The sequence below is a fragment of the Argentina silus genome (genome assembly GCF_951799395.1).
Source record: "Argentina silus genome assembly, chromosome: 3".
Taxonomy (NCBI): Eukaryota; Metazoa; Chordata; class Actinopteri; order Argentiniformes; family Argentinidae; genus Argentina; species Argentina silus.
In genome coordinates, this window is record NC_139657.1 from 220,667 (window position 1) to 238,166 (window position 17,500).

Genomic DNA, 17,500 nt, shown 5'->3' on the forward strand with positions numbered 1-17,500 from the left:
AGACGTTCTACTACGACAAAGGCAGAGAAGAAAAGTCCATAATTATCCCCAACATCCTGCCGCTATGACAACGGTCTCTCACAGCCGCCTGTTACCAGGGGAACTGGAGGACAACCCTGACCTGCGCTGGTGCTACTGCATCTGATTACCCACCATGCATCTGACAGGCCGGTGGCATGGTATGTGTGTGTGTGTGTGTGTGTGTGTGTGTGTGTGTGTGTGTGTGTGTGTGTGTGTGTGTGTGTGTGTGTGTGTCTGTGTGTGTTTAACACGTAATCAGTGAAAACTAGAGCAGTGAAGAGCCGTCCTAATGAGGCAGCTTGTCTGGAGCAATAACAGCATGATTCTGTTCTGCTGCAGCAGATGAGGTCTGATATCTGAGGTCTGATGAGGTCTGATGAGGTCTGATGAGGTCTGATATCTGAGGTCTGATGAGGTCTGATGAGGTCTGATATCTGAGGTCTGATGAGGTCTGATGAGGTCTGATATCTGAGGTCTGATGAGGTCTGATGAGGTCTGATGAGGTCTGATATCTGAGGTCTGATGAGGTCTGATATCTGAGGTCTGATGAGGTCTGATGAGGTCTGATATCTGAGGTCTGATGAGGTCTGATGAGGTCTGATATCTGAGGTCTGATGAGGTCTGATGAGGTCTGATGAGGTCTGATATCTGAGGTCTGATGAGGTCTGATGAGGTCTGATATCTGAGGTCTGATGGCTGATGTGTGTGTGTGTGTGTGTGTGTGTGGGTGTGGGTGTGTGTGTGTGTGTGTGTGTGTGTGTGTGTGTGTGTGTGTGAGGTGTGTGTGTGTGTGTATGTGTGTGTGTGTGTGTGTTTGGGTGTGTGACGTGTGTGTGACGTGTGTGTGTGTGTGTGTGTGACGTGTGTGTGTGTGTGTGTGTGTGTGTGTGTGTGTGTGTGTGTGTGTGACCTGTGTGGTAGTGCAGGGTCAGGTCCTGGCTGTGGTCCCCGGTGGTCTTGGGGAGAAAGGTGATGGTGACCTGCATGCTCTCTCCTACAGCCAGGGTCCCTACAGGGGGCGCCACCGAGAAGGGCCTGGAGGGACAGGCAGAGTAGAGCTGTCACACACACACACACACACACACACACACACACACACACACACACACACACACACACACACACACACACACACACACACACACCTCACATACACACACCTCACACACACACACCTCACACATCTGACACACACACGCTGACACACACACCTGTGTGTGAGGAGCTGGTAGTGGGCGTGTGTGTGTGTGTGTGTGTGTGTGTGTGTGGTCTGACCTGTGTGTGAGGAGCTGGTAGTGGGCGTGTGTGTTTCCTATGTTGCGGACCAGCAGGGTCCTGTGGGCGGGGCGTCTGACGGGACAGAGGGGGAAGTGGAGGTGGTCAGGGAGGTCCAGGAGCGCCCGTGCCCCCACCGCACGCACAGGAACCTCAAACCTCTCTCTCTCCGTCACACACACCACCCTGTGGAGGTAGTCCTGCAGAGAGAGAGAGGGAGGGAGAGACACACCAGCCTGTGGATGAGAACTACTCTACCTGTGTGTGTGTGTGTGTGTGTGTGTGTGTGTGTGTGTGTGTGTGTGTGTGTGTGTGTGTGTGTGTGTGTAGTGTGTACCTTGTTCTCCTGAGGGGTGAAGAGGACGGTGAAGGTGTGTGTGTGTGTGTGTGTGTGTGTGTGTGTGTACCTTGTTCTCCTGGGGGGTGAAGAGGACGGTGAAGGTGTGTGTGTGTGTGTGGTGTGTGTGTGTGTGTGTGTGTGTGTGTGTGTGTGTGTGTGTGTGTGTGTGTGTGTGTGTGTGCGTGTGTACCTTGTTCTCCTGGGGGGTGAAGAGGACGGTGAAGGTGGAGACCATGCCTGGAGCCACCTTGTTACACACGTCCACCGGACTGACCACACGGAAGTACAGAGAGTCCTCCTCCACCACCTTCACCAGCCGGGGGATCTCCACACACACACACACACACACACACACACACACACACACACACACACACACACACACACACACACACACACACACACACAAACACAGAGTAAAAACAGGTACAACTTCTCCACTTGTAGACATTGTAAATGCTTTTATTTCCATCTTCAAAGTGTGCAGACAGTCGTCTCTCTAATGACTGTGTGTCTGGTGACTCCCTGGGAGTCTGTTTCTGTTGCCAAGCTGAGAGGACTCATCATCACCAGGGGAGGCTGGCGGAGGTAGACATCGGAGGATGGGCTCATTGTAATGCATGGAACGGAATGAGGAACGGTATCAAACACAAGGAATGCTGTCAAACAGGTGTGTTTGATACCGTTCCATATTCCGTTCCACGCATTACAATGAGCCCGTCCTCCGATGTCTACCTCCGCCAGCCTCCCCTGATAGTTATGCAAAGTAATGAGGCGCTGTGTGTCTGGAGCCACAGGAGATGACAGCTTCTCCTGGCCTGGCCTCCCCCTCAGGAGGGCTGTGTGAAGGACACACACCACATCCTGGGGTTTAGGATAGATCAGCTGTCAGCCCAGCTAAAATCTGCGCTGTCAACAAAGTCACCACGGTTACAATGGGACAGACAAACGTTTTCTGACAATTCAACAAAACAATAAATCCGTGTAACAATAAATGATTTTCTAGTTTCTTTCCAGCAGACGTCTTAGTTCCATGTTTGTATGACTAGTAAAGGAGTTTATTATTGATTATTATTATTAAGTTTGGCAATGAGGATGAAAGTGAGCCCAGATTGGTCAGCTGGCCGCTGCTCTGGTTCCATCCAGCGGTCACATCTCAGATGAAATGGAACGGGTGGTCGTCATACTTCTGTCTTTACAAAACAGCGCATAGAAGTTCCTCCACAAGTAGTAAGTTACTATAAAAACCAACGGTGTTGATCGTTTGGAAAGTCAGTAGTAATACCAGAGAAAGCAATGGGTGGCCCCAGGCCCAGAGTACAGCCTAGCCTAGCCTAGCCTAGCCTAGCCTTCTCTGACCCCAGGCCCAGGGTACAGCCTAGCCTAGCCTAGCCTAGCCTTCTCTGACCCCAGGGTACAGCCTAGCCTAGCCTAGCCTAGCCTTCTCTGACCCCAGGCCAAGGGTACAGCCTAGCCTAGCCTAGCCTTCTCTGACCCCAGGCCCAGGGTACAGCCTAGCCTAGCCTTCTCTGACCCCAGGCCCAGGGTACAGCCTAGCCTAGCCTTCTCTGACCCCAGGCCCAGGGTACAGCCTAGCCTAGCCTAGCCTTCTCTGACCCCAGGCCCAGGGTACAGCCTAGCCTAGCCTTCTCTGACCCCAGGCCCAGGGTACAGCCTAGCCTAGCCTTCTCTGACCCCAGGCCCAGGGTACAGCCTAGCCTAGCCTTCTCTGACCCCAGGGTACAGTACAGCCTAGCCTAGCCTTCTCTGACCCCAGGCCCAGGGTACAGTACAGCCCAGGACAGGATGTTTAAATGATGGGTTTATTCATGGTCAGCTGTTTCTTCTGAATCGTTACAGCATATTGAGTCCAATCACGTCTTACTGCAGAGCAGCTCAGCATTTCTGATAGAAGGGCATGGTGTCTGAATAACCCTGGACCACCACAGTAAACACTGATAGAAGGGCATGGTGTCTGAATAACCCTGGACCACCACAGTAAACACTGATAGAAGGGCGTGGTGTCTGAATAACCCTGGACCACCACAGTAAACACTGATAGAAGGGCATGGTGTCTGAATAACCCTGGACCACCACAGTAAACACTGACCAAGCAGGACACTCTCCACAGCTGTTGCTAAAGCTCTTTCTACTGCAGCGGCAGGGTTAGCCCCCCGCCCCCCCGCCCGGCCGCCCCCCCGCCCCCCCGCCTACCTTGTCGTTGTTGCGTAGGACCAGAGGGATCTCGTAGGTCTCAAAGGGGGCGTAGTTCTGGAAGATGATCTCTGACGGGTAGGGCTGGAACACGGCCTGGTCCACGTCCACTGTAGAGAACTGACCACAACCACAACCACAACCACAACAACATCATTAGAACACGGCCTGGTCCACGTCCACTGTAGAGAACTGACACAGAACTGACCACAGACAGACAGACAGACAGACAGACAGACAGGCAGGAAAGCAGACAGGCAGGCAGGCAGACAGATAGACAGGTACTTTATTGATCCCTGAGGGGAAATGACATAATCACAACACAAGTGCAAAGTACAACACAAAGTCTAACAGTAACAGTCTGACAGTCTAACAGTAACAGTCTGACAGTAACAGTCTGACAGTAACAGTCTGACAGTAACAGTCTGACAGTAACAGTCTAACAGTCTAATAGGATGTGCAGTGGATGAATAACTGATACAGTAACTGCTGTCTGTGGTGTTACCTTCTGGTGAGTGGTCTACAGACTGTCTGTGGTGTTACCTTCTGGTGAGTGGTCTCACTCAGGTCCAGCAGTTCCAGGATGCGGGGGGGGTTGATCTGGTGGGTGTTGGCTAGCCGCTCCGCTGTAGACTGGGACATCTCACGAGCAAACGCAGACGGTGTCAACTACAACAGACACGCACAGACAACTACTGACCACATGGTGTTAACACACACACACACACACACACACACACACACACACACATACACATAGACACACACACACACACACACACACACACACAGACACACACACAGACACACACACAGACACACACACACACACACACACACACACACACACACACACACACACACACTCCAGAGTTTGTCCTGCATAGACTATCTATAGACGGCCCATCTGAACCATTTTTCAGCCCTCTTATGGAAAATGCCGAAAATTGGGGAAAAAAACGCTCCCAAAAAAACGCTCCCTATTTATTTATTTATCCCTCAAATTGAAAAGTTAGGTTGACTTGTTAGTTTTTCTATTTCTATTCTATCTATTAATGATGGAAAAAATGCATTGTGGCAAGATAAGAGCTTTTTTTCCTAAAGAGCCAGACTTGATGAAGCAAGGTGGAGAGTAGCCCCAAACAGAAGAAGACATTTCACAGCTTTTAGGTACTTTTGTTATAAACATGCAATTTACGGTAAGTTATTTTGAATGTGGCACCATTAAATCACTGTAGACAGCAGCAAGCTCAGCTAGGTCTGAGCAGCAGCAGGACCCGGCTCTGGACAGAGAGACTCAGAGACTCAGAGAAACTCAGAGAGACTCAGAGACTCAGAGACTCAGAGAGACTCAGAGAGACTCAGAGACTCAGAGACTCAGAGAGACTCAGAGAGACTCAGAGACTCAGAGACTCAGAGACTCAGAGAGACTCAGAGAGACTCAGAGACTCAGAGACTCAGAGAGACTCAGAGAGACTCAGAGAGACTCAGAGACTCAGAGACTCAGAGAGACTCAGAGAGACTCAGAGACTCAGAGAAACTCAGAGAGACTCAGAGACTCAGAGAGAGCGACTGAATTAGGGTTGGGATATTATGGGATTTCTGGATATATTATATATATGATATATATATATTGATTGCTCAATATAGATAATAAAATGGAAAATTTTGATTTATTTTTTGGGAAGCAGCTGGCTTGTTAGGACAGTAGGGGGAGGATATGGACTTTTACCTTTTGACTTACTGTGTTGTATACAGTAAGGCTGAGACAGGTTCTAATTCACATTATTAGTCATTCTATAGCAGGATGTCAAACCAGTTTATCTGTATTATATTATGCTTATCTTATACTTATCCACTTTATCTTTATTGTATTATATATGGTGTTTTAGTGTATAATATATAGATATAGATATATACACTCACCGGCCGCTTTATTAGGTACACCTGTTCAACTGCTCATTAACGCAAATATCTAATCAGCCAATCACATGGCAGCAACTCAATGCATTTAGGCATGTAGACATGGTCAAGACGACCTGCTGAAGTTCAAACCGAGCATCAGAATGGGGAAGAAAGGTGATTTAAGTGACTTTGAACGTGGCATGGTTGTTGGTGCCAGACGGGCTGGTCTGAGTGTTTCAGAAACTGCTGATCTACTGGGATTTTCATGCACAACCATCTGTAGGGTTCACAGAGAACGGTCAGAAAAAGAGAAAATATCCAGTGAGCGGCAGTTCTGTTCTCTGGGCGAAAATGCCTTGTTGATGCCAGAGGTCAGAGGAGAATGGCCAGACTGGTTCGAGATGATAGAAAGGCAACAGTAACTCAAATAACCACTTGTTACAACCAAGGTATGCAGAAGAACATGTCTGAACACACAACACGTCGAACCTTGAAGCAGATGGGCTACAGCAGCAGAAGACCACACCGGGTGCCACTCCTGTCAGCTAAGAACAGGAAACTGAGGCTACAATTCGGACGGGCTCATAGAAGATTGGAAAAACGTTGCCTGGTCTGATAAGTCTCGATTTCTGCTGCGACATTCAGATGGTAGGGTCAGAATTTGATGTAAACATCATGAAAGCATGGATCCATCCTGCCTTGTATCAACGGTTCAGGCTGGTGGTGGTGATGTAATGGTGTGGGGGATATTTTCTTGGCACACTTTGGGCCCCTTAGTACCAATTGAGCATTGTTTAAACGCCACAGCCTACCTGAGTATTGTTGCTGACCATGTCCATCCCTTTATGACCACAGTGTACCCATCTTCTGATGGCTACTTCCAGCAGGATAACGTGCCATGTCACAAAGCTCAAATCATCTCAAACTGGTTTCTTGAACATGACAATGAGTTCACTGTCCTCCAATGGCCTCCACAGTCACCAGATCTCAATCCAATAGAGCACCTTTGGGATGTGGTGGAACGGGAGATTCGCATCATGGATGTGCAGCCGACAAATCTGCAGCAACTGCGTGATGCTATCATGTCAATATGGACCAAAATCTCACCAAAACCTAACCTAATCAAAACCTTGTTGAATCTATGCCACAAAGAATTAAGGCAGTTCTGAAGGCAAAAGGGGGTCCAAACCGGTACTAGCAAGGTGTACCTAATAAAGTGGCCGGTGAGTGTATGTATAGTGCTTTTAGTGAACAGCCAGAATCATGTCAATCCAATTGTCATGTCCAGCATTCATTCAGCCACCAGAATTGAATATTTAACAGCTGTCTCCTGAAACCCTTTTCCCAGAGGACGGCCCTGCTGGGTGTGAGAGCTGCTGACCAGGAGGGAGGGATTTCACAGGCTCATCCTCTCGACAGGATAGGCTGACTCCCACCACCACACGCCTCTCTCAGCCTATCAGAGGACGTCAAACTGCACTTCAGTATTTTGAGGTCAGAGGCAGAGAAGATCTCCACTCAGAACCTAAATGAATCATGAAGTAGAAGAGTTTATTCAATATTTAGCAGCTGCCAGCTGTGTGTACCCAGAACACACACGCCTCTCCACAATTCAGTCCAACAGAAGATGAAAACCGTGGCACTTAATCTCACTCCAAACTTACGGTGGCACAGTGCTGCTGAGCAGAAATACTCTTTAATGAGATCATTATCACATTAATATGAGATTATTATCACGTTAATACGAGATGTTATCATGTTAGGGTTAGGGTTAGGGTTAGGGTTAGTTAATACATGCAGCAGGAAAACACACAGGCTCTGACTGCTGTCAGGACTGCAGAGTCACTACCGATCTTCCGCCGTAGATTGAAGACCCATCTCTTCAGGCTACATCTTAACTGTCCCTCCTAAAGACCTCTTCACCCCCACTACCCCCCTGTACTAACCCTAACCCTAACCCTAGAGACCTCTTCACCCCCACTACCCCCCTGTACTAACCCTAACCCTAGAGACCTCTTCACCCCCACTACCCCCCTGTACTAACCCTAACCCTAACCCTAGAGACCTCTTCACCCCCACTACCCCCCTGCACTAACCCTAACCCTAGAGACCTCTTCACCCACACTACCCCCCTGTACTAACCCTAACCCTAGAGACATCTTCACCCCCACTACCCCCCTGTACTAACCCTAACCCTAGAGACCTCTTCACCCTCGCTACCCCCCTGTACAAGTTTCTCTCCTGTTAATAAAAAGATAAATACAAATAAATAAATAAATAAATAGCCTACTGGCATTACGACTGCCAGTGGCCCCTGGTGTCTAACCCCTAACCCCTCTACTAACCCTGACCCCTGTACTAACCCTAACCCCTAACCCTAACCCCTAACCCTAACCCCTAACCCTAACCCTGGTCTGAGCATTGATGACTTTGTCTTATGATGACTGATGGATGATTCACTTACTTAAACAAATGTATTTGTTGTAAGTCGCTTTGGATAAAGGCGTCTGCTAAATGCCATAAATGTAAATGGAAAAAAAGAGGGAGAGGAAGCAGAGAGAGACAGAGAGAGAGAGAGAGAGAGAGACAGAGAGAGAGAGAGAGAGAGAGAGTTTCTGAGGGGCGTTTGCAGGACTGCATCATTGTGGGTTGAATGGCTGCTCACCTTTTTGGGTCGGTCTTCTCTTGTCAACAGTCTGGGGTTCCGGGGGACCAACATCCTGGTCCTGACCCCGCCGGGTACCTTCACAGGCGGGCCGGGCACCTTCACAGGCGGGCCGGGCACCTTCACAGGCGGGCCGGGCACCTTCACAGACGGGCCGGGGTCCTTCACAGACGGGCAGAGGTCCTTCACAGACGGGCCGGGGTCCTTCACAGACGGGCCGGGCACCGTGGCCGGGGGCGGCTGGACCGTGGACGTTGCCATTGTGGACTTGGCTCTTTCCTTGGCTGACGTCAGTACATCAGGACCTGAGGAATAACAGATGAATCAATCTATCTGTCTGTCTGTCTGTCTGTCTGTCTGTCTGTCTGTCTGTCTGTCTGTCTGTCTGTCTGTCTGTCTGTCTGTCTATCTATCTAACATGTCACTTTCTTTCACCTACCCAGTAGGTGTCTGTATCTGTCGTCTGAACCGTGTTTAAACCGTTTCCAGGACTAAAACAGCGTGTCTGGTGGAGTAGTGTAGTCTGGGTAGTGTAGTCTGGGTAGTGTAGTAGTGTAGTCTGGGTAGTGTAGTAGTGTAGTCTGGGTAGTCTGGGTAGTGTAGTCTGGTGGAGTAATGTAATCTGGGTAGTGTAGTAGTGTAGTCAGGGTAGTGTAGTAGTGTAGTAATGTAGTCTGGGTAGTGTATTAGTGTAGTAGTGTAGTCTGGGTAGTGTAGTCTGGGTAGTGTAATCTGGGTAGTGTAGTAGTGTAGTCTGGGTAGTGTAGTAGTGTAGTAATGTAGTCTGGGTAGTGTATTAGTGTAGTAGTGTAGTCTGGGTAGTGTAGTCTGGGTAGTGTAGTCTGGTGGAGTAGTGTAGTCTGGGTAGTATAGTAGTGTAGTCTGGGTAGTGTAGTCTGGGTAGTGTAGTAGTGTAGTCTGGGTAGTGTAATCTGGGTAGTGTAGTCTGGGTAGTGTAGTCTGGGTAGTGTAATCTGGGTAGTCGTGTAGTCTGGGTAGTGTAATCTGGGTAGTGTAGTAGTGTAGTCTGGGTAGTGTAATCTGGGTAGTGTAGTCTGGGTAGTGTAGTAGTGTAATCTGGGTAGTGTAGTAGTGTAGTCTGGGTAGTGTAATCTGGGTAGTGTAGTAGTGTAGTCTGGGTAGTGTAATCTGGGTAGTGTAGTAGTGTAGTCTGGGTAGTGTAGTAGGGTAGTGTAGTAGTGTAGTCTGGGTAGTCTGGGTAGTCTGGGTAGTGTAGTCTGGTGGAGTAATGTAATCTGGGTAGTGTAGTAGTGTAGTCTGGGTAGTGTAGTCTGGTGGACTAGTGTAGTCTGGGTAGTGTAGTCTGGTGTAGTAGTGTAGTCAGGGTAGTGTAGTAGTGTAGTAATGTAGTCTGGGTAGTGTATTAGTGTAGTAGTGTAGTCTGGGTAGTGTAGTCTGGGTAGTGTAGTCTGGTGGAGTAGTGTAGTCTGGGTAGTGTAGTAGGGTAGTAGTGTGGTCTGGGTAGTGTAGTCTGGGTAGTGTAATCTGGGTAGTCGTGTAGTCTGGGTAGTGTAATCTGGGTAGTGTAGTAGTGTAGTCTGGGTAGTGTATTAGTGTAGTAGTGTAGTCTGGGTAGTGTAATCTGGGTAGTGTAGTAGTGTAGTCAGGGTAGTGTAGTAGTGTAGTAGTGTAATCTGGGTAGTGTATTAGTGTAGTAGTGTAGTCTGGGTAGTGTAGTCTGGGTAGTGTAGTCTGGTGGAGTAGTGTAGTCTGTGTAGTGTAGTAGGGTAGTAGTGTAGTCTGGGTAGTGTAGTCTGGGTAGTCGTGTAGTCTGGGTAGTCATGTAGTCTGGGTAGTGTAATCTGGGTAGTGTAGTAGTGTAATCTGGGTAGTGTAGTAGTGTAGTCTGGGTAGTGTAATCTGGGTAGTGTAGTAGTGTAGTCTGGGTAGTGTAGTAGTGTAATCTGGGTAGTGTAGTCTGGGTAGTGTAATCTGGGTAGTGTAGTAGTGTAGTCTGGGTAGTGTAGTAGAGTAGTCTGGGTAGTGTAATCTGGGTAGTGTAATCTGGGTAGTGTAGTAGTGTAGTCTGGGTAGTGTAATCTGGGTAGTGTAGTCTGGGTAGTGTAATCTGGGTAGTGTAGTAGTGTAGTCTGGGTAGTGTAATCTGGGTAGTGTAGTCTGGGTAGTGTAGTAGTGTAGTCTGGGTAGTGTAATCTGGGTAGTGTAGTCTGGGTAGTGTAGTAGTGTAGTCTGGGTAGTGTAGTCTGGGTAGTGTAATCTGGGTAGTGTAATCTGGGTAGTGTAGTAGTGTAGTCTGGGTAGTGTAGTAGTGTAGTCTGGGTAGTGTAGTAGGGTAGTTGTAATAGTAGTAGTGTAGTAGGGTAGTTGTAATAGTAGTAGGGTAGTCTGGGTAGTGTAATAGGGTAGTTGTAATAGTAGTAGTGTAGTAGGGTAGTTGTAATAGTAGTAGTGTAGTAGGGTAGTTGTAATAGTAGTAGGGTAGTCTGGGTAGTGTAGTAGGGTAGTTGTAATAGTAGTAGTGTAGTAGGGTAGTTGTAATAGTAGTAGGGTAGTCTGGGTAGTGTAGTAGGGTAGTTGTAATAGTAGTAGTGTAGTCTGGGTAGTGTAGTAGGGTAGTTGTAATAGTAGTAGGGTAGTCTGGGTAGTGTGGTAGGGTAGTTGTAATAGTAGTAGGGTAGTCTGGGTAGTGTAGTAGGGTAGTTGTAATAGTAGTAGGGTAGTCTGGGTAGTGTAGTAGGGTAGTTGTAATAGTAGTAGTGTAGTAGGGTAGTTGTAATAGTAGTAGTGTAGTAGGGTAGTTGTAATAGTAGTAGGGTAGTCTGGGTAGTGTAGTAGGGTAGTTGTAATAGTAGTAGTGTAGTAGGGTAGTTGTAATAGTAGTAGTGTAGTAGGGTAGTTGTAATAGTAGTAGGGTAGTCTGGGTAGTGTAGTAGGGTAGTTGTAATAGTAGTAGGGTAGTCTGGGTAGTGTAGTAGGGTAGTTGTAATAGTAGGGTAGTTGTAATAGTAGTAGGGTAGTCTGGGTAGTGTAGTAGGGTAGTTGTAATAGTAGTAGTGTAGTAGGGTAGTTGTAATAGTAGTAGGGTAGTTGTAATAGTAGTAGGGTAGTAGGGTAGTTGTAATAGTAGTAGTGTAGTAGGGTAGTTGTAATAGTAGTAGGGTAGTAGGGTAGTTGTAATAGTAGTAGGGTAGTAGGGTAGTTGTAATAGTAGTAGGGTAGTTGTAATAGTAGTAGGGTAGTTGTAATAGTAGTAGGGTAGTTGTAATAGTAGTAGGGTAGTAGGGTAGTTGTAATAGTAGTAGGGTAGTTGTAATAGTAGTAGGGTAGTTGTAATAGTAGTAGGGTAGTAGGGTAGTTGTAATAGTAGTAGGGTAGTAGGGTAGTTGTAATAGTAGTAGGGTAGTTGTAATAGTAGTAGGGTAGTAGGGTAGTTGTAATAGTAGTAGGGTAGTTGTAATAGTAGTAGGGTAGTAGGGTAGTTGTAATAGTAGTAGGGTAGTCTAGGTAGTGTAGTAGGGTAGTTGTAATAGTAGTAGGGTAGTTGTAATAGTAGTAGGGTAGTTGTAATAGTAGTAGGGTAGTAGGGTAGTTGTAATAGTAGTAGGGTAGTCTGGGTAGTGTAGTAGGGTAGTTGTAATAGTAGTAGGGTAGTCTGGGTAGTGTAGTAGGGTAGTTGTAATAGTAGTAGAGTAGTTGTAATAGTAGTAGGGTAGTAGGGTAGTTGTAATAGTAGTAGGGTAGTTGTAATAGTAGTAGGGTAGTAGGGTAGTTGTAATAGTAGTAGGGTAGTAGGGTAGTTGTAATAGTAGTAGGGTAGTAGGGTAGTTGTAATAGTAGTAGGGTAGTTGTAATAGTAGTAGGGTAGTAGGGTAGTTGTAATAGTAGTAGGGTAGTAGGGTAGTTGTAATAGTAGTAGGGTAGTTGTAATAGTAGTAGGGTAGTAGGGTAGTTGTAATAGTAGTAGGGTAGTAGGGTAGTTGTAATAGTAGTAGGGTAGTTGTAATAGTAGTAGGGTAGTAGGGTAGTTGTAATAGTAGTAGGGTAGTAGGGTAGTTGTAATAGTAGTAGGGTAGTAGGGTAGTTGTAATAGTAGTAGGGTAGTAGGGTAGTTGTAATAGTAGTAGGGTAGTTGTAATAGTAGTAGGGTAGTAGGGTAGTTGTAATAGTAGTAGGGTAGTAGGGTAGTTGTAATAGTAGTAGGGTAGTAGGGTAGTTGTAATAGTAGTAGGGTAGTAGGGTAGTTGTAATAGTAGTAGGGTAGTAGGGTAGTTGTAATAGTAGTAGGGTAGTAGGGTAGTTGTAATAGTAGTAGGGTAGTAGGGTAGTTGTAATAGTAGTAGGGTAGTTGTAATAGTAGTAGGGTAGTAGGGTAGTTGTAATAGTAGTAGGGTAGTTGTAATAGTAGTAGGGTAGTAGGGTAGTTGTAATAGTAGTAGGGTAGTTGTAATAGTAGTAGGGTAGTAGGGTAGTTGTAATAGTAGTAGGGTAGTAGGGTAGTTGTAATAGTAGTAGGGTAGTTGTAATAGTAGTAGGGTAGTAGGGTAGTTGTAATAGTAGTAGTGTAGTAGGGTAGTTGTAATAGTAGTAGGGTAGTAGGGTAGTTGTAATAGTAGTAGGGTAGTAGGGTAGTTGTCATAGTAGTAGGGTAGTAGGGTAGTTGTAATAGTAGTAGGGTAGTAGGGTAGTTGTAATAGTAGTAGGGTAGTAGGGTAGTTGTCATAGTAGTAGGGTAGTAGGGTAGTTGTAATAGTAGTAGGGTAGTAGGGTAGTTGTAATAGTAGTAGGGTAGTTGTAATAGTAGTAGTGTAGTAGGGTAGTTGTAATAGTAGTAGGGTAGTAGGGTAGTTGTAATAGTAGTAGGGTAGTAGGGTAGTTGTCATAGTAGTAGGGTAGTAGGGTAGTTGTAATAGTAGTAGGGTAGTAGGGTAGTTGTAATAGTAGTAGGGTAGTAGGGTAGTTGTCATAGTAGTAGGGTAGTAGGGTAGTTGTAATAGTAGTAGGGTAGTAGGGTAGTTGTAATAGTAGTAGGGTAGTTGTAATAGTAGTAGTGTAGTAGGGTAGTTGTAATAGTAGTAGGGTAGTAGGGTAGTTGTAATAGTAGGGTAGTCTGGTGTTTACCTCAGACAGACGGCTAGCAGCGAGCTAACTAACGTGCGTAACTAACTGTTACCAACTGAAATACTAAAAGAAAACATGTTAGATTAGCGTCTATATTGTTGACCTACCTGACGACCAGCGGTTGGAGATAATCCGACGTTTTTACTGATTTAAAGTGATTTAAAGTGATTTAAAGTGATTTAAAGTGATTTAAAGTGATTTAAAGTGATTGAAACTTCAGGGTCCGTTCAGAAGCGTCGTCTCTCTCTCGCGCGTCGTGGTTACAGTTTGGTCGTTGCCATGGCACCGGAGCTCCACCGCCCCGCCTCTCCCGGTCACGTGATGAGGCACCTTTATCACTGTGTGTATGAGTGTGAGTGTGTGTGAGTGTATGTGTGTATGTGTGTGTGCCTGCGTGCGTGCGTGCGTGCGTGCGTGCGTGCGTGTGTCATATACACAGAATACATAAACATCCAGCCGTCGACGGTGGAATGAAATGTTTTGGTCAGCTAGCTCCTCAACAACACAACAATAAGTCATAATACAACAATACACTCCAAAAGTCTGGACTTGAAATCAAACAATTACTATGAGGTTAAAGTAGAGATTCTCAGCTTTAATTTGATGGTACCCAAAAGTAATTAAGAAATCTTAATGTGTAAGCACTCATATTTAGTATTTGGTTGACAATACTTTGCAGCAATAACTGCCTGAAGTCTGCGACCCATTGACCCACCAGACACTAGGGGTCTTCTCTGGTGATGCTCTGCCAGGCCTGGGGGTCTTCTCTGGGGGTGTTCTCTGGTGATGCTCTGCCAGGCCTGGAGGTCTTCTCTGGTGATGCTCTGCCAGGCCTGGGGGTCTTCTCTGGTGATGCTCTGCCAGGCCTGGGGGGTCTTCTCTGGTGATGCTCTGCCAGGCCTGGGGGTCTTCTCTGGGGGTGTTCTCTGGTGATGCTCTGCCAGGCCTGGACTGCAGCCATCTTCAGCTGGTATGTTTGACTAAAATCTTATCATCAGTAAATTAAATGCATGTTCAATTGGATTTAAATCTGAATATTGACTTGGCCAGTGAAGAACTTTCCACTTTTTGGCCCTGAATAACTCCTTGGTTGCTATGGCAGTATGTCTGGGGTCATTGTCTTACTGTATGAATGATCAAATACATTTGGAGGCATTTGCTTGTACTCGAGCAGAAAAGATGTTTTTGTAAACTTCAGAATACATTCTGCTGTTGCTGTCAGCAGTTACATCATCAATGAAGACAAGTGAGACAGTTCTAGTGGCAGCTATACATGCCCAAACCAGAACACCCCCTCCACCATGTTTCACAGATGAGATGGTATGCTGTCAATCTTAGGCAGATCCTTTTTCTGGAAACGTTCCTCTTCAATCACTCTGGTACAACATAATATTAATCTCCTCTGTCCACAAGACCTATTTCAGACCTCTGCAGGCTTTAGGTACTTTTTTGGCAACGTGACCGTCCTTTTTGAGGACAACTAGTGGTTTGCACCTTGCAGTGAAGCGTCTGTAGTTCTGCTGGTGAAGTATTGTGTGGATGGTCTCTGACACATTGACGCCTGCCTCCTGGAGAGGGTTCCTGATCTGTGGGACAGTTGTTTTGGGGGTTTTCTGAATCATGGTGACCATCCTTCAGTCATCTACTGTAGAAGTCTTCCTTGGCCTACCAGCTGTTTGTGATTGCTGAGCTCAGCAGTGCTTTCTTTCTTTTTTAATGATGTTACACACTGTTGATTTTGACAAGCCAAAGATTTTGGCTGTTTCTGATAGATTGTTTCTGATTTTTCAGCCAAATAATGACTTCCTTGTAATTCCTGAGTGGTGAAACCAATATGTACACAAATAGCATCAAATAAAACTATTAATCTCTGTCCCATTACTTACACAGGGCACTGTATATATATATATATATATAGAGAGAGAGAGAGAGAGACAGACAGAGAGAGAGAGAGAGTAGGAGGACGAGGACGAGGACGAGGACGAGGACGAGGACGAGGACGAGGACGAGGACGAGGACGACCAGGCCTCCTGCCTAAACGTTGGGCTCAGACTCCTGAATTAAAACCGGTCAATCATAAACAGAGTTTATAAACAACCCTCCATCTCTGGTCTCTGGTGTTCAACCTTAAATACTATCTAACCTGCAAAAGATTCACACACACACACACACACACACACACGCACACACTCAAACACACACAGACGTGAGACGTTCGTGAGAACAGAGCTCTCCTGTCAGCCTTTCTGTTATGAGGGTTAGTTTTCTGACCTTTGACTGACTGAGGTCTCAGGGTGTGTGTGTGTGTGTGTGCGTGCATGCGTGCGTGCGTGCGTGTGTGTGTGTTTGAATGTGTGCATGTGTGTGTGTGTGTGTCTTTGTGTTGTTGCCATGGAGAGGTGGTTAGTGTGTACAATGTGGACGTCTTTGTTTCAGACACATGATGCACCAGGTTGACCTTTATGGGGAGGTCATGCTGTGTCAGGGTGTTTAGTTGACCTTTGACCCCCGCTCCATTCCTGCTGTTAGAACAGTGGGAGTCAGGTGATATAGTGACATCAGTGGCGGCCGGCGGAGGAAGAAATCGGAGGACGGGCTCATTGTAATGCATGGAATAGAATGAGGAATGGTATCAAACACATGTTCCTCTCAAGGTTTCTTCCTCCAGGGTGGTTGTCTTGCTACTGTGCCCTGTGATTTCCTCCATCTGGGGAGGGTTTCCTTGGCTTGCTATTTACCTTGGGGTCTACGGTCTGGATTGTATTTATTGTTCCTTGTTGTTTTTGTTATCAAGCTCTTTGTGACAATTGTTGATGTAAAAAGGAGTAAACAAATACATTTGATTCAAATTTGATTGATTCTCTCTCTCTAGGTGACATAGTGACATGTCCTCTAGTTGACATAATGACATGTTGTCTGTCTCTAGGTGACATAGTGACATGTTGTCTGTCTCTAGGTGACATAGTGACATAGTGAGGTGACATAGTGACATGTTGTCTGTCTCTAGTTGACATAGTGACATGTTGTCTGTCTCTAGGTGACATAATGACATAGTGAGGTGACATAGTGACATGTTGTCTGTCTCTAGTTGACATAGTAACATGTTGTCTGTCTCTAGGTGACATAATGACATAGTGAGGTGACATAGTGACATGTTGTCTGTCTCTAGTTGACATAGTAACATGTTGTCTGTCTCTAGTTGACATAGTGACATGTTGTCTGTCTCTAGGTGACATAGTGTCATAGTGAGGTGACATAGTGACATGTCCTCTTCTCTAGGTGGCATAGTGACATAGTGACATGTCCTGTCTGTAGGTGACATAGTGACATAGTGACATAGTGACGTGTCCTGTCACTAGGTGACATAGTGACATAGTGACATAGTGACGTGTCCTGTCTCTAGGTGACATAGTGACGTGTCCTGTCTCTAGGTGACATAGTGACGTGTCCTGTCTCTAGGTGACATAGTGACATAGTGACGTGTCCTGTCACTAGGTGACATAGTGACGTGTCCTGTCTCTAGGTGACATAGTGACATAGTGACATAGTGACGTGTCCTGTCTCTAGGTGACATAGTGACATAGTGACGTGTCCTGTCTCTAGGTGACATAGTGACATAGTGACGTGTCCTGTCTCTAGGTGACATAGTGACGTGTCCTGTCTCTAGGTGACATAGTGACGTGTCCTGTCTCTAGGTGACATAGTGACGTGTCCTGTCTCTAGGTGACATAGTGACATAGTGACGTGTCCTGTCTCTAGGTGACATAGTGACGTGTCCTGTCTCTAGGTGACATAGTGACGTGTCCTGTCTCTAGGTGACATAGTGACGTGTCCTGTCTCTAGGTGACATAGTGACGTGTCCTGTCTCTAGGTGACATAGTGACGTGTCCTGTCTCTAGGTGACATAGTGACGTGTCCTGTCTCTAGGTGACATAGTGACGTGTCCTGTCTCTAGGTGACATAGTGACGTGTCCTGTCTC

General features: G+C 46.4%; 1 protein-coding gene across 1 annotated transcript in view; it reads right to left on the reverse strand.

Moving 5' to 3' along the window:
• hydin (HYDIN axonemal central pair apparatus protein) overlaps positions 1 to 8,681 on the reverse strand; it is a gene marked incomplete at both ends in the record, with an annotated part of 76,260 nt that extends 67,579 nt beyond the window's left edge. The window contains 6 exon segments of the mRNA XM_083665632.1: positions 932 to 1,056; positions 1,297 to 1,496; positions 1,827 to 1,961; positions 3,851 to 3,970; positions 4,394 to 4,519; positions 8,421 to 8,681. Coding sequence (XP_083521758.1) covers positions 932 to 1,056; positions 1,297 to 1,496; positions 1,827 to 1,961; positions 3,851 to 3,970; positions 4,394 to 4,519; positions 8,421 to 8,681 — 967 coding nt within the window.
• Between the last annotated feature and the right edge of the window lie 8,819 nt (positions 8,682 to 17,500).